At 48.7% G+C, this 17273-nt stretch overlaps 1 protein-coding gene across 1 annotated transcript in view; it reads right to left on the minus strand.

The window, feature by feature from the left end:
* DOCK1 (dedicator of cytokinesis 1) overlaps positions 1 to 17273 on the minus strand; it is a 490559-nt gene that overhangs the window by 47076 nt on the left and 426210 nt on the right. Inside the window, 3 exon segments of the mRNA XM_079137291.1 lie at positions 8406 to 8525; positions 12075 to 12165; positions 13457 to 13497. Of these exon segments, the coding sequence (XP_078993417.1) occupies positions 8406 to 8525; positions 12075 to 12165; positions 13457 to 13497 (252 nt within the window).

Here is a 17273-nt window from a genome sequence, read left to right on the forward strand (position 1 = left end):
AAACGACTTTCTGTTGTTCGGCTGCTCTGTCCATGGGGTTTTGTCATCCTAGCCTGTATGGACTAAGACCGTCCCCCCATCCGTGCCCCAGGACACTCCTGCTCCCCTGGAGAGCAGGCTGCCTTGGGGCCCTGTTCTCGCCTTGCTGCTTCCGCTCTTTGGGATCCTCGCCCACCAGCCTTCCACAGGCAAACACAGTCTCATTCTTTAAGGACGAGTTTAAAAGTCACCACCTCTGTGAAGTCTTGCCCAGCTGCCCAGAAGAGGTGACCACTCAGTACCTGCGAGGCAGGTAGACCTGGAGCCCCTGTGTGACAGGCCCGGGTGGGCTTTGCTGTTAGTCTGCTCACACAAGAGCCTTGGCGCTGCACGTGGCAGAAGGAGCAGCCCCGCTCTGTCCCTGCGCTTGGGATGCAGTATGGCCCTCGGCACACGGCAGCCTTGTCAGTGGGGAGCTGGCTGGCAGCCCTATGGAGGCTGCGGGACAGCATTATTCTCCACCCTAAAAGTGGATTTTCTCATGCTTTGATAAAATAGGATTCTTTTTAAGTAGGAGCAAATCATCATGAACATATAATCTCTTTGAGTATTCAAGGAAAATTCTGGCTAATTGATGTGATTCTGGCTAACATTGAGATTCTCAGGAATTTTTAAAATGCTAAGAATTAACTCATAAAAGAGGTTCGTTATTCTGACTTGAAACTTGTCTTAGTGACAACTGTATTTTTAAAGGGCAACTTGCAGGATGAGAAAATTTCACCCCAAATACTTAGAAAAGAAATCGAACCATTTCACCAAAAGCAGGAACTTGTTCCCAGACCCCTATTTTTAGCTCGCAAGATGATGCAAAAATGCGCCATTTTTTTCGACTTCGGTGCAAGACAACGTGTGAACTTTGTCAGAGGGAGGTTATTTTAAGGGAAAAGAGAGCAAAGCTCTAGCTGAGAGTCTCAGGGCTCCAGACACTCCCAAGCCGTGTTCTGGATCAACCGTCCACACTGCCAGGCAGTTCTGGGCTCCCACTGACCTAGCACTGGCCAGTCCTGCCACGTTTCCCGTCTATCCCAGCTGCTGCTTCCGACTCCCTTCCTCCACAGAGAAGCCTGCTGACTTTCAGTGCGGGACTTGGATTAAGGACTCTATTGAGCGCTACTAGGCCTCCGCCACGCACAATGCGACAGGCGATTCAGAGCACCTTCCGAAAGGAACGCTCCTGGGTCCTGATAAAACCGAACAGAGGCTTCTGGGTGGGGGATGCTCCAGAGGGGAGGTAGGAATGGCATGGAAAAGGAGCGCGGGGTAATTATTAGCCCAGGAAGGAAGATTGCTGGAGAGTGGGGAGGAGCAGAGGGGACTGAGCTGTGGGCGAAAGTAGAAGACTAAGAGAGCCGGAGCCAGCTGAAAGGCATTTAAAACTCTGTAAAACGGTGGAAAAGCAAAAATAGAAGAATGATTTTGTGTGGAAGAAATACAGAAAGATAACAGAACATAATTCAACGGTGAGAGTGTCCAATAGAAAGAAGCAGGAAATCCATTCAGCTGAGCTGGTTTCAGGGCACAAAGGCAGAGACTTTAATAAAATCCGACCCACCACTGCCTCACCCCTCCACCTCCCAGAACGCACAGGGCGATGTCAGGGGGACCCTGCTCCCTGCCTGCTGCTCAGTGTCCTCGAGGTCATGCCTGCCGTCTCTGACCCCCGAGGTAGCTGTATAAACCTGGAAGGTGAATGAGCTCAAGGAGAAACGTGGTTTCCACACAGTAACACCTAACAGACTTCCTCAATGGCTGGAGCAAACAGGCCCTGTGGGGACACACGTATCCAGACAGCCACCCTGGTCACAGTTTCCTCAGGCCGAGCTAGTCTTTGGCTTCCATGTCATGATCTTGCAGATCCCGGTACTCCTAGGTCTTCGAGTTCAACCAAGGCATTAAGTCCTTGGCCCTAAGACATTTTTAAAAATAGGAACTGTGATTTGTTTCCTTAAAATTCACTAAGTATGAAATCGAACCAAGGCAACGCAGGTGATTGAAACGCTGGGAGTGCTGCAGGCACGTGCTCAGAGTGTGCCTGGTGGAACCCATGCCATCAGGAGGGCAGGTGGCCAGGTGGGTCAGTGGCCCTGCCCGTCAGCCTGCCCGCTCATTCAACCAACCCGTGCTCATTCCAACTGAAGGTGGTTATTTTTCACAGACATACAGGACTCTAGGCAGGAAGGCCAGCCTTGTCCTCAAAAGAACTTGTCTTTTTCTGATCTACAACCTTTGCAGTGACCCTGAAGGCCAGTTGGCATCAGCTGGGGGTGAACATGCTTATCAGCGCAGGCTCCTGGGGTGGGGCGCCTGGTGGCAGCCACACTCTGCAGGGCTTTCAGGAGCTCAGAGCCCAGGTCAGACGCACAAGAACTTGGTGCGATGCCTGAGCAATGTTTGGAGATGATGGGAATTCTTGGCACTTTCTGCCTAATTTTGCTACAAAACTAAAACTGCTATAAAAAATAATAAACTATGTTAAAAAATAGACTAAGTGTCCAGTCCGTGCATCTTGGGGCTCCTTCCAAAGCACACAGCTCCCGGCTCTGCTCTCAAGGGGGTCAAGTCAGCAGGGCCAATGACTGGACAGACAGCTGCCTCGGTTGCTGCTTAGAAACAGAAGCTGAAGCCCCAGAGCTACTGAGTCAGAACCTGCAGGAGTCCCAGGGCCTAGGAGGCCATGAAAGTTTGAGATACACAGAGGAGGGGATACAGGATGCAGTTAAATAATTTCAGGACAAGGGCAAGGCAGAAACACAAAGAACACCTGGAAGGAGGCGGACTCATGGCCTACAGTGCTCCGGGGCCTGGGAGGAGGGTGGGGCAGGAAAAGCTTCAAGGAGGAGACGACACTACAGTGGCCTTGAAGCCGCCGTGGATTTGAGCACAGGGTCGCCGAGCAAGAAGGAGCTACTCCATGCTGAAGGGAGACCCCGAGCAAGTCCAGGGTGGGGATCAGAGGGCCTTCAGAAAGGGGCACAATGTGTGGGCTATGTGGGGTGCAGAGCAGGCTCGTGCCCTGCTGTCCAGAGCCTCCACTGCAGGGGAGGCTGGTTCTGCCTGTAGGGGAGGGGCCACCCTCTTCGAAACCCTCAAACTGTGTCTACTTAAGTAGAAGCCAAACTAGTGGCCCAGGGGGGGAGCGCACCAGGGAAAGGCTGGGGCCTTGGAGAGAGGAGTGGCAGCAGAGGCCACCTGGACTGAGCTCACGGGCAGGTGCAGGATGATGAGCTGCGTCTCTGTCCAAGACCCAAACTGTTCAGCAACTTAGGAGGCTGAATTGGGGCAAAGACAGGGCCCTGGGGCTTGTGGATACTCCAGTGGCCAGGAAGAAACCTGTTTCGTCCTTAGGAGTCACCCACCAAGGAACACCACCCCAAAGGGCAGGATCTAAATTTTCACAATGACAGGAAGCCCAGAAAAGGCCACCTGGTCACAATAGGACGGTGTTGAATCTCTGCGGTTCCTAAAACCTCTCTTCACAGCCCTGCACTCCCTCCCTGCCTCTCTGCCCTTGGTCTGGTCCACGTCTCCTCGGGTCAGATGGAGCCCCAGCCTGCTGGTCCCCCAAAGGTCCTGATGCTCAGAGCTACACTAACCCTAGCACGTACTTCAAAATCTCAGAGATGACATTGATTCACAAGAGAAAAAACTCCTATTTTGGTGCTTGTTATATTTCTGACAAAATTCTATTCTTTCCTGGCTTCCGTCTGCACTTTCTAATTCTTTTTAGGTATATTTCAGCTTCTCACATACTCACATATAAGGAATGTATACCAATAGGCACACGTGTGGTTCTGGCTGTCTGTGGTGGACCCAAAGGATATGTAATAAGCTTCCATTTCCTGCCAGGAATGTGCTAGCTAAATAGCATTTTTAGTGCTTAATAAGAAAAGTCTTGGCTCAGGGCAGCATTGTCCAAAAGAAATACAACGTGGGCCACATCTGTAATTTTAAATGTTCTAGTTACTACATTAAAAAAGTAAAATTAATTTTAGTAATACCTAATATATCTAAAACATTATCATTTCAATATGTAATCAACACAAAAAACTTAATGAGATACTTGACCTTCTTGATAGTTTGCTAGGAAAGCTGTTACAAAGTCTCGACTTGCTACTAGGTTCCTTGAACAACAGAAAATTATTTCCTCTCGGTCCTGGAGGCCAGAAGTTCAAGATGAAGGCGCGGGTGCTGCCAGCTTCTTCGGAGGCCTCTCTGCATGGCTAGCAGATGGCGCCTTCTGGCTGGGTCTCCATGTGGACTTCCCTCCAGGAATGTCTGTGTCAATCTCCTCTTCTTATAAGTCAGACGGGATTAGGGCTCATCCCAATGGCTTCATTGCACCTCAATTACCCCTCAAAAGACCCGTTGCAAACACGTTTCCATTTGCAGGTAAGGGGCGTTAGGATGTCAATAAATGAAGTTTTGGGAGGACACAAATCAGCCTGTAGGAGAACTCATTTTTTTTTTTTTCCTTTTTGCATTAAGTCCTGGCAGTACAGAGTGTACTGTACACTGAGGGCACATCTCACCTCAGACCAGTTACCCTGTAAGTGCCAATGACCTGCAGTCCAGTACTGGACAGCACAGGGAGAGCCCCATCCTACCCACAGCTTGGAAGCTGGTTTCCTGGGCACCAAACTGCTCCCAGGGCCCCCTCCTTAACCAAGGCCCCTTAAGTTTCCTTTGGACATGTCACCTGCCAAGAATCACCCGCTAACCATTCTGAAGCACTTTTAAACCATGACCATTGCGAATGGGGAATGGAGTGTGCACATGGGCCTCCCAGCTCCGAGCTTCCTGGTGGTCAGCGATGGCCTTAGCTGCCTGCCTCATTCCACGGCTCATAAGAGAGGAGTGAAGGATGCTATTTCTCAAGTTACCACATACACCCAAGCCTGGCCGAGACACCTTCCCTTGGCCTTATTTCCTAAACGAAAGAGATTCTAAATCTTGCATGGAGCTGATTTTCCTCTGTGCCCTACCTCCCCCAGACCCTGCCTGGTAAGATCCCAGCATCCTGGTCAGGAGATGGGCAGGGGAGCTGAGTTTCTCAGGTACTTCTGCACTGTCACCTGCCAGGTCCCCTCACAAGGAGGAAAGAAACTCGACTCTGATGAGGTCAGGGTAAAGGCCCAAAGCCAAGTTCTATGAGACCATGGTATTCCCACACCTCCAGTTGTGGAAGCTGTGCTGCGTGTGTGGGGTGGGAGCGGGCTGTGAACGTCACCAGTCTTAGAACAGACGCTGCCTTCTTGGGCAGCTTCCAGGCTGACCTCTCCCCGGCCTTGAATACTCTGCCTAGGACCCCACCTCTCCTACCTAACCCAGTGCTGTGGTGCACACAGCTGCTGCTCACCTGGCCCTGCTATCTGGGCTCTTCTCACCCCTCGAAGTTGTGTGCAGCCACAGATCTCCTCAGCAGAAGCACGGGAAGGCCAGCAGCTCCTTCCTGTCCCTTCCCTGGCTGCATCCAGGTGGCAGAATCTCCACCACCTGGACTCTGAGGCCAAGAGGGAGAGACGCGCCCATGTCTCCTGGAGCCCTGGAGATTTCAGGGTCAAAACCGCAGCACATTCCAGCCCACTCAGGCTGGCCCAGAGGGTACTCACTTCCTGTTGCTGTTTTCTCCAGAAAGTTGAATGCCTGTTGACGCTAAAAGGCATTTTGCCTCACAGCTAATCTCCCGGCACATCCCATTTCATCTTATCCGATTCTCTCCGGCACCCGTACTCTGGCTCACTCTAGTTCTTGAGGATCAGCAGGTGTTGCTCCTTCTCCACACCCGTGTGGAAATGTCACAGGCACCCAGAAATGGCTTTCGGTGCTCGCTGTTTCACCAGTACACCTTGAAGAGCTGCTGGAAGACAACCTTCCCGGCCTCCTTGGCTTCAAGGTTGGCCATCCTTCCAGCTCCACCAAAACACTGGGAATCTAGGGACAGTCCCCACTGGCTGTCCTTCATGCCAGTTCCATTTATCACCTGGATTAGTTTTCTCTAAGCCAAGACTTTCAGCCTGACACTGCTGGTTCTCTGGGCTGGGGAGGTACAGTGTGCCAGGAGAGGCTCAGCTGCCTCCTCAGCCTCACCCACAGGTCGGAGTGCACTGGCTCCCCAGTCATGGAAACCATGAACATCTCTGCCAGCCAGTCCATGTTGGAAACCACTGTTCTGACCCGCAACATTCTTTTTGTCTCTCTGTGTGATTTTTTGATGAACCACTATTGCATAGAAAGGATATTAGGCTAGTTTTGCTTTAAAAAAGACTTTGTTCTTCAGTTTATCATATTGGAGGCCAAGTGTCCTGCTATCAGGAACATTTCCCATCCATCAGGAAGCTGCTGAATGCTGGGTATTTCTTTGTTGGTTCAGCCATTTAACAGACGCCTGGCGAGCTGGAGCCATGGGCAGGCGGTGGCAGCATCGGCTCCGTGGGGAGAACATGTGAGGCCCCACTGCCTAGCACTCAGCTTTTTGGGGGAATCATTAAAAAGACACATATGCAAATTTCTCATTGCAAACTGTCAAAAGAGTTCTAAAGAATGGCTTAGGATGTGTTGGGCTGGAGAAGAGGTGACATTCTGGCTGAGATGGGAATAAATGAGCCAGGGGACAGGCAGCAGGGCCAGAGAAGCTCAGCACCCAAAAGGGGTCCTGTGACTGGAACACAGAGGTGGGGGGGGGGGTGAGATGAGGCCAGAGAGACTGCATGCCAGTGCCTGCAGGAGTCTGGCCACGGCCATCTGCAGAGGCACAGACTCCCCAGCCGGAGGGCCTTTGCCCTGGGCCTTTCCTGGCCTCCAGGGCTTCCACCTCTGGCTCTGCACACTTCAGGACACCTGATGACCCCTGTCTAGAACATCACTAAGCACGAAGCCACTGGGGGAAGGAACAGCTGATCCCACTCCATATCTTCAGCAGTTCTCTGAGAAGCAGGGTTCCCTGGCTGAGCCGATAAAACCGTGGCAACTGGCCCTAATTGAGAAAGCTTCTCATTTCTATGAAGAAACGCTTTGCTTCACTACAGGACAGGGTGCATTTCACGCCATACTTCTGATCCATCTTTCCAAGTGGCCTTCATCTGGGCCACAGGCCATTATGAAGATTTGGGACTTGTTTCCCACGTTAAGGACATTGGGGACAAAAACAGATACACAAATGGTCATTTTGAAGATAAGGAGAATCCTGAGCTGGTGCCACAGGGATTCTGTAGTTGGCCAAAGAGGAGCAGCCACCACCCCTCCTGGCATGGGTGCTGTTGTGGGTGGAAACGTGTCCCCAAGAAGGTAAGTGCAGTCCCAAGCCCTGGTGTCTAGGATCATGACCACGTCTACAAACGGGCTTTGAATATAACCAAGTGAAGATGAGGTCATGCTGAAGAAGGGCAAGTTCTAACCCAGGAGCTGGCGTCCTTATAGGAAGAGGGAAACGTGGACAGACACCTGCTGGGAGATGCCATGTGATGAGTGGGCGGAGACTGACATGGTGACGTGTCCACAAGGAACAAATGCCAAGGACTGCCAGCAACACAGCCATGAGCCCGGGGCGTGGAACGCCTCCTCCCCAGAGCCTTAGAAGCAGGCCCAGCTGCGCTTTGGTTTTAGCCTTAGTGCTTCCCGCACTGAGAGCGGGTTCTATTGCTTGAATTCACTTGGGGTACCCCGGCACAGCAGCCCGAGGATGTGCACAGAGTTTCCTTCATGGAGCCCACAGGTCACTTTTTGCAAAGAGGAAAAAAACAGACCCAGAGGAGTGAAGAACTCTACCAAAGCCCCAGAAGGAGCTCTGAGGCCACTTTGGTGGCAGATGCTAAGAACCGCCGAGGCGGTGGCAGCTCTCTGTCATGGTGACTGTGCATCTACCACGAGAACTACAGTGACGAGCTATGACAAGATGCCTTGGTTAGGGTGACAGCAGGTTTCCTCTGAGTACAGGTCACTGAATGCAAAATTTAAGTCAATTAATCTAGACACTGCCCAAGTGTAGCAGCACATGTTCTACCAGAGAATTAACTTTTCTGTGACTACAGAGAAACACAACATGTCAAAGGAACACAGTTGCTCCAAGGGCAGAGGCCCATCTCAACCACTGTCCCAGACTCAGTCCCCCCAGTAACAGCCTTAAAAATACTGGTACATTTTCAGTCCTTAGTATCTGCAGAGCATTTTAAAAGAGGGCTATTTACTTAAAAAAAAAAAAAAAAAAAGATTTCTATTTGTAAGTACAAGCTGGAGAAACATGCATAAAACATTTCAGTACACCATTTGCAACAAATTTCTGGTTCTGCAAACATCACAAGTTAAAAGTGTGTTTACAGAGCTGTGCGGAGGTGCACATAAGAAGGAAAGCAAGAAAAGCATCTTTTTACCTTGCCTTTGTCGAAGTAGTGGATGATTTCTTGGTAGAGCTGCTCCTTCAGCTGTCCCTGTGTGGTGGCCTGGTAGCCATCCCGCTGAGTGAGGTGGGCCACACACACATCCTCCGACCACTGAGGCAAAAGCAAAGTGTGAGGGCTGGGGATGTAGCTCAGTTGGTGGAGCGCTTGCCTCCAAAGAACAAGCCCTAGGTTCAATCCCCAGCACCTCAAAAAAAAAAAAAAAAAAAGAAAAAGGAAAAAAATAAAAAAAACATGAGCAGTGCTGGGGCGGGCACGTCCAGGACCACCCTGGACACCACACAGGTCACGATGGGGTGCTCAGTGCTGGAGCAGGCAGGTCCAGGACTGCCCTGCACACCATGCAGGCCACAATGGGGTGCAAGTACCACGTGTGGTATGTGCATGTGGGCCCGATTCTAGGGAGGCATGACTGGCTCTGTCATCGGCCTGCCAGGGCCTGGGAATGAGAGGGCAAAACCTCTGTCAGGAGGCCCAGAAGGTATGAAAGAAGAGGGAGGCAGAGCTGTGGTCAGATCCGTAGAGAAGAAAATCCCACGGGTTCTAGAAGGCAAAACCATCAGTTTTCCAGGGTACATTAAGAACCAGCTGATGGGCGCTCTCTACCATCCAGGTCCTCTGTTGCTCAACACAAAGAAGGAATATGGATCACAGGTTTTCAGGAAAAGGATACGACTGGCCAACAATTAATCTAGATGATGCTCTAAAAACAGGCAGCTGTCTGCAGATTTGGCCATGGGCCAGAGCCTGGCATAGACATGGGGCTCAGTCCATTTGTGGAGGCATCTGGCCAATTCTTATGCGAGCTGAAGATGCACCAGAGTGAAGGTACAGCCACCTGACAGGTGAGGTGTGTAAACTCCACACATCAACGGCATTAGGCATAGGGCTCCACGCCAGTCAGCAAATATTTGGCCAGGACCCACGGTGTGCCAGGCACTAGTCAAAGGCGAGTGAGAAGGAGCCGGACCTCCAGGCTCCCGGCCACCTAGAGCCAGTGGGATTATGGGTGAGGGCAAAAGGACACATGATAACACTGCAGAAGGAACTCACGGGTGTGGAGGGGGGTGGGTGTGGCTCAGAGAGGGCATACTGAGAACAGGCTGGCTTCTCTGTTAACCTGGAAGGTGGAATGTGACTGCTTCACGCAGGACAGTGCGGGTGCTGCAGAGAAGGCAGCGACACCCAGCTGCCTGGACCACTGGAGAGTCCACGACAGAGGCCACATCTGAACAGGGGCCCCAGCTGTGTGACATCTGTCAGGGCTGACAAACGAGGGGAGCTGTACAGAGTGTGGAGAGCTGGGGAGAGCTGGGTGTGGTCTAGAGCAAAGGCCCAGAGGGACTGAGGCTGACCTGATGGCAGGGCCCAGGACGTGGCAAGGCTGCCCTAGAGGCTCACTGTCACAGCACCTGCCCGGCCCACCCCTGTAGCCAAGGCCCTTGACAGCTCCTGCTGGCGTCCACAGCTCCAAGGGCAGGAGGCAGAGCGAGGATCTGAAGGCCCCTGCCCTAGGCCTGTCGGGTGGGGTGAGGAGTCTCGATGTGCTCTGCTGTATCCGCACCTTGGGACAGGACTTGCAGACCCTGCCGCGACTGGAAGGGAAGGCTGTGAACTTTGCAATTGGAGTGACTTAGTGGGGACATGGCTGCTTTAGTTAGGGGTAGGGGAATAAAAAAAAAAAAAAAAAACACCTTTTGATGGTTCTGAAATGTAAAACTAACAAGAAAACTAACAAGAAAAAGAAGGTTCAGGCTTCTTTGGATTTTAAAACCTGTCTGTAAAATGCAACATATTAAATATGGAAGCAAAAATTCTCTATACCTTCTATTTAAAATGGTGATAAAAGAACTTGATTGCTAAGCTATAAACTAATGTTTCTATCGCTCTTGTTTCTGGCCAAAAATATCCTTAGACAAAAAAGAAGCTTCTATTTGAGGATTTTAGTTAGCAAACAAGAACATATTTGTCATGTTCAAGAATTTTCATAGCAATACACATTATGTGGTTTAGCAAGTTCATTAACCAATATGAATCCATATTTACAGCAATATCAAAATAAATTTAGGAAAAATTGCAAAATGTAACAGCATAAAAGATATGAAGAAAGATAATGTGACATTCATCCTTTAACTAGAAAGCACAGAACCCAGTGGAAAGGAGCATGCGTTTGGGTATCTTGATTCGGGCTGTGAAATAAGCTATCATGCAATCTATGGTGGACCCAGCTGTATCCAATAAATCCGGTGATTAACCAAATGTTGTGTTTATACACATGTATGTTTTACATTCACATATGCATATAAAAGTTTATGTTCTGTGTGAGAGAAAGAGTGAGGAAGTAGTTGTCAATCCCATTTTGATTTCCTAGTATAGAAAAAAAGACCCTGACGTTTGCTAAACACCTTGTTATTGAAATTGGGATTTCTAGTAAATGAAGACCAGTGGAATCCATAGGGGATGGCTGTGGTCAAATGAACCCTCTGAAATCCTGTCTTTATAAAGGATGTGCTGTGGGGGAGCTTCGATAATCAGGAGGCCAAATGTGTCCTCTGGTGGTAAGCCACAGAGGACCACCAAGGAGGTGCCCAGGATGAGGCCTGAGCCCTTCTGCTTTCAGGCAGAAGTAATGTCCACACTCAAGGGCTGCAGAGCAGCTGGTGTTTCTCATGTCACAGATGCTACAGTGGACTTCAGGATGGGGACTCAGCTCTGTCCTGACCTCCCTTGCCCATCAGGCATCTTTTTGCCCATTTAATGTCACTTTCTCTGGTTCTCTGCGATCCCACTTCAGATGCTGGGAAGACTGGCCTCTTTCTGGGAGTGAGGTTCCCTGAGGAAGCAATCTCTGTGTGGGATCACTCACCAAATCCTAATTCTCTAAATGTTCCCTACCAGTTCAGAATTTCCTCGTTTTTATAAGGATATCATGAGAAGATTAACCTAATCACTTGCTGAAATTCTAAAACATAAGCCTAGAGGTTGTATGGCAATTTCCAGAACCATCCATCCACCTGTGCCTTTGTCTACCCACCTCTTCTGATGACTCACTGAGGATCCTTTCTGTACTCCTCACTGTTGGAACAGGGCCTGGGGACACAAACATGTCACCACAACAAGAAGCCCTGTCCAAAGCTCTCCGTGTAATGAAAGGACCACTGAGAGCTGGGGGCGGTCATGCCAGACCTGTGCTTCCGAGCAACACCACCAAATCAGGCAGACGACATGAAGGGAAGCCTCTGCGTGAACTGCTCAACAGAAATGTCAGGATCTGGTCCCTATGCTCTTTGCCAGGATAATTAGGGGCATGTCTCACAGCTCTACCGGGGATGGGCCTTCTTATTGACGTTGTTCTCCACCATTACTGAGTCCTGTTGCCAGGAAAGAGGAATTTCAGAATCTCTAACTTGCTACCACCTCACGGTCTAACGAGGGGAGCTTGAAATGCCTGAATCTTGTTAAATCTGCAATTGGCTGGGTCGAATCCATAATCAAAGCACTTCCTAAATATTTTTATGTTGTTGCATTTAGTAAATATCCATAAAATAAGAATACTGAAATCTGTAACAGCAAAATAAAATTTAGAATAATCTTTGACTATATAACAACAGAATCATAAAAGTGCCTGGTAATCTTTATTACCTTAAGTAGCTTTGCATGGAGCAGCAAGGTGTAAGCCGCTTCAGTGTAGTTATCACACTCTTTGTGCAGGTCACAGAGCTTGTACAAGTACCTGAGATGATGAAAGAGAGGTGCATTCTTAAAATGTCACAGAATAATTTGTGTTGAGGATTGCTTGAGTTAAATTCAACATTCACCTTTAACTCACACCTCTACTTTCTTTTTATAATGTTCATGATTCGTAATGCCTTGAAAACTTTCAATGAAAAAAAGCTCTAAAAATCCCAACGAGAGTAAACACATTCTTGGATAGACAGGTAGATAGATATGCACACACATGCATATAGGGATACATGTATTTTAAATTTTAAGTCTTTTCAATACAAAAACTAAGATGAAAAAGGTAGAATTTCACTTCAAGCTTTCTTATTCTTTTTCATCTTTTTCAGATTTTTCCTCAGCCATTTGAAATGAGATTGCACAATCTTGATTGTCATTTCCTACATTTCTATTGAATTCAAATGCACAAAAAATCCATAGGAATCCAAATCTATAAGAATAAAGAGCTCCCCTGATCATAGGGAATATGATCAAAAGACCTTCTCTGCAATAGAGAAATAAAGGTTGCTTTTTAATATAAAGCAAGCTACATTTTCGATGAAAGCTGGTTGTTTTCCCGAGTATACTGTATAGTCAGATGCTGTTTTTGAAGGAGAAGGAAAAAAACACATATTCAATGTAATAAATACATCATTAAACATGTAGATTTCATGCTTATGCTTCTTTTCCAAGTGTTGATCTCTCTAATTTTTTGACGCTGGACCCTGAAAGTGACCGGGAGAGAGACAGGCCTAGTCCCGGAGTATTGCAAGCAGGTTTTCTCCCTTGTGGTGCTGAGGCTCCGGCCTGGGCCTCATGCACGGAGGCAAGCGCCCTGTGGCTGAGCGAACCCAGACCTGCCTTATCCTAGATGGAAAGGCAGATGGGGAGCAAAATCTACAAGACACGGGGAAATGGGGGCAGGTAAGCAAGAGGAGACTGAGCAATCACAGTGCTATCTATTTTGGGTAAGTTTATACTGGACCTCTCACTTGATCAGATGGGTTACTATGAAACATTAAAATTGGTGACTCCCCCTAGGCCCCAAAAGGGCTATATGAGTTGGTCACAGAGGTAAAAAAACCTGTGAAATAATCACATTTTGGCTTCTGAGTTGGCTAAATGTGACCTCCAAATTCCGTATCAGCATGGACCAGCTGTGCAAGGCTGAGAGCAGACCGGCAGGCCCCCAGACTCAATCTCGGGGGCATCGGGATTTCCTGTGAATTAACCGCGGGGGTTGTAAACATTGCTTAACAAGGATTTGCAAAACAGCAATTACAGTGAGCAGGGTGCAGACCTACCTTAGATACATTTCTTCTCTCTCAATTTCTTTGTAGAAATTCTGAAAAATGAAGCCACACAATGTTTTAAGGAACCTGTTCCACAAAGGGTGCCACAGCACATTAAAAATTCAAAGTTCTTCAACTTGCGTCAAACCGGGGCCGAGGGACACAGCTCTTCAGAGAGAACTGTAGATTCACACAGGTTACAGAACCACCTCCCACTGCCGCTCCCGTTCCGCTTTCCTAAAGACTGCGCTTCCTACACAGAACACCTGATGACTCAACCTACTTCTGTCATGTGACGTCACTTGTCTTCAGTTAAAACAAGGTAATAGGATCTCTCTCTTTTTTTTTTTTTTTTTTTATTGGGTACTGGGGATTGAACTCAGGGACACTTGGCCACTGAGCCACATCTCCAGCCCTACTCTGTATTTGATTTAGAGACAGGGTCTCACTGAGCTGCTTAGTGCTGAGCCATGGCTGAGGCTGGCTTTGAGCTCAGATCCTCCTGCCTCAGCCCCCAAGCTGCTGGGATTACTGGCGCGCGCCACCACGCCGGGCAAGACGGCATCTCTTAACTGCTGTAATCTCATTTAAACAGTTCGATTTTGGGATACGCAAGAAAGGGGCACCTACATGATTTTGGGCAAGTGGGGCCCAGTTGCAGCAGGAGCCAGAGAGGGCGCTGCAATATGTTATCTCTCAGTGTCCAGTATAGTGGCCTCTGCCCAAGGGCATTTACAGGTAAAGGAACTTCAATTAACCTTATATGAAGTTAACGATTCACCTTCCCAGCTGCCTCTGCCACGCTTTGATTGTTCAATAGCCACATGGGGCCATTGTTACCGTACTGAGCGGGATTCACACAGAACCTCCCCCTCACCCCAGAAGCGTGTGTTGGACAACACTCAACACTTTAGACTGACAGTTCTTCCAAATCACATGAGAAGCTAGTGGCCTCTTAAAGCCCGCGGTGCACAAACACTGATGGAGGTAGGTCTGCAGATCGCAACCAATGGGCTACTTCTGTGAATTACTGCCAAGCGCCTTCTAGCTGAGCACAAATGTTTCTATAAAAATGACATTTCTTCATGTGACTACCTCTGTAAACACCTTAAAATCTTAATCATACATGGGGCACCAGACAGGTACAGAGTCATCCAACAACACTTACAGTATGGAGATGCCAAAGTCACACTCAGTGTGAAATCCAACACCTGAAAATGATGTTAAAACTCCCAAATTGGGGTCCCAGGGATCAGGTGAACTTCAGTGTTATGAAGACCTACAAGACCCAACCAGAAGGCAGAGGCACTATAACTGGGTCAGCCAAAGCCAGCACGGCTTCCAAGACTTATCTCTCTGAGGTGCTACGTAAGCACAGGAAGCAAGTGGAGACGTGTTTAGAAACATGTACCGAGACTCGCAAATGGCACCGTGTCTGACACTCTAACATGCGGCAGTACCTGAGATGTGGCTTGGTAACGAGGAGGTTCCCAGCTGACAGCTCGGGGTGTTGGTGACATCAGCAGGGAATCTGCGTCGGAGGCAGAGGAAGGGCTGGGCTCACGAGTGTTCACAGGCTGATTTCACACTCGTGCTTAAACCCTGTCCTAGGATTGGGTCATTTTCCTTCACAATTGCCCAGCAGTGACATCACGTGATCTTCCTTTCTCTCAGAGACACAGAACGTCTTCCTTTTTCTGCCAGGGAGATCCGTTCTCTTCCCAGGACTTCAGAACCTCTCCAGAGCCAGAGCACACACATCTCAAATCCCAGCTTCTGTGCAAACTCTGCGTCTCTTGCATCCAGGCCCCAGCTGCTCTGGTGTCCCCTGTGCTGCGCTTGTGGCTGCAGTCTGGCTCTCACAGTGGCTGAGCCTCAAGGCCTACAGCAGCGGCACCAGAGGAGCCCCTGGGGACGGGCCCAGCTCCACCCTGCTGCCTGGCCTCTCCTCCAGCGCTCAGACACTCGCACTGTGTTTCAGTTTGGGTTCCTAATTACTCAGAGATGCTAAGTCGTTGAGGATTCTGGTACCAACCCTGCATGCATTAGCCGTGGAAAGGGGTCGCAAGAGAGAAATGGGCTCTGTCAGAGAAAGACAGCTCTATCAGACTGAGAGGTGGGCGCTGAGGACTGTGCCAAGAACAAGGGGCCAGGTGCGGCGCTACCCACCAACCCCCGGGGATGGCCTCTAGGAGGCAAAGGGGGAAGGTGCTTAGAGAATCACAAACGCGAGATGGGGAGATAGCTCAGCTGGTAGAGTGCTTGCCTTGCAAGCACAAGGCCCTGGGTTCGATCCCCAGCACTGCAAAAAAAAAAAAAAAAAAAAAAATCACAAATGTGTGCTCTGTGTGAGGTGGGCATCAGGATCCCACACACACTCAGAGACCCCTGCAGGGGACATTGGGGGGACTTAGCATGCTGGGCAGAGTGACTGCTCATGACTCTTATTTTTCCATTTCCATTTTGCTTTTTTAAGAGCAGGAAGAGTAGGATATTATTGAGCCCGTATGACTGAGCATATTCTACAAACTGTCTTAAAAAAAAAATAAAATCACAGAACTGGTCCTGAAATGGAAATTTGGCAATGGACTTACAGGGCACTGACACATCCTGTGTTCTCTATTGTATCGCTGACTTATTTATAAATGTACTTTCATTTTTAATGGACACACAGTGACTGTGTGCATTTGGGGTACAGTGTGACATTTCAGTACATAGAGTCAGAATCATCAGATCAGGGTAACTGACATATCTTTCCCTCAGACATTTATCATTTATTTCATTGTGGCTGGGAAAATTCATATTAGTTTCTGTTTTGAAATATTCAATTGATCCTCATCAACCATAGTCTTCTCTGTACTATGAAACATCCGAAGTAATTTCTGCTGTTCTACTGCGCCCCTGTACCTGCTACCATCCCCTCTCCACTTGATCTTCTGAACTTTAGGATTTCTGCTTTGTGATAAGTTGAGTATGCTTTATGCATCTCTAATATATATTAATAAAGCTATATTCATTTAGAAATAGATGTACGTATTCATCTTCGCAAAATTCTACTTGTTTCTATAAGTAAATGTAAAAATGGTCCAGGAGATTCATGTATATATATATATATAAAATCTAGAAGTAGGAGACCTTTCTGTAGAACTCTAGTGTCTGGTATCTCTTTGCTCCGGAGACTTATTTTTTTATGTCAGAGCATTACAACAGGGTGGGATCTATCTGGCTTCCCTGAGAGGATGCTGAAGACAGAACACTCTGCTCCTCATGCAGAGACTCAGGACACCCTGCGTCGAGGGGGTCTCATGGTGTGAGATCGTCCTGGCCGTCCTGGTGCCTCTTGGTTAGGAGGAGCTGGTGCTGACCCCAGGAACAGTATGTGGGCACCGAGTGGGATTCCAAATCGAGGAGGAGCACATGTCAACATGGGGAACCAGACCTGCGGGGTTGTTACAAGAGTGTTTCCAGGGTAGATTCTGGTGACGAGAAGCTCCATTCAGGACACACCACCTCTTCTCCACCCACTTCTTCCATGTTCTGGTGCACACAAGAGGTCTTGTTTAAAACAACAGAAGTCTTAATCATCAAAACTGGAAACCTAATAAACCTACCAGTAATTCCTCCTTCTAGACACTCATGGGACATGAGTGGATCACATGGAGCAGTATAAAATCAGGTCCCTAGCAGGGAACAACCCTGAAAAGGCCTTCATACCCTCCCTATAGGAACCCACTGATTTCTATTTCCGTCAACCACATCAGCACCCTGGAAGTCACTTATTTTGGGCAGAGGCAAGAACGCAAAGACAGTGAAGGCAGAGTCAGGTGAT

This window comes from Sciurus vulgaris (genome assembly GCF_902686455.1).
Source record: "Sciurus vulgaris genome assembly, chromosome: 4".
Lineage (NCBI taxonomy): Eukaryota > Metazoa > Chordata > Mammalia > Rodentia > Sciuridae > Sciurus > Sciurus vulgaris.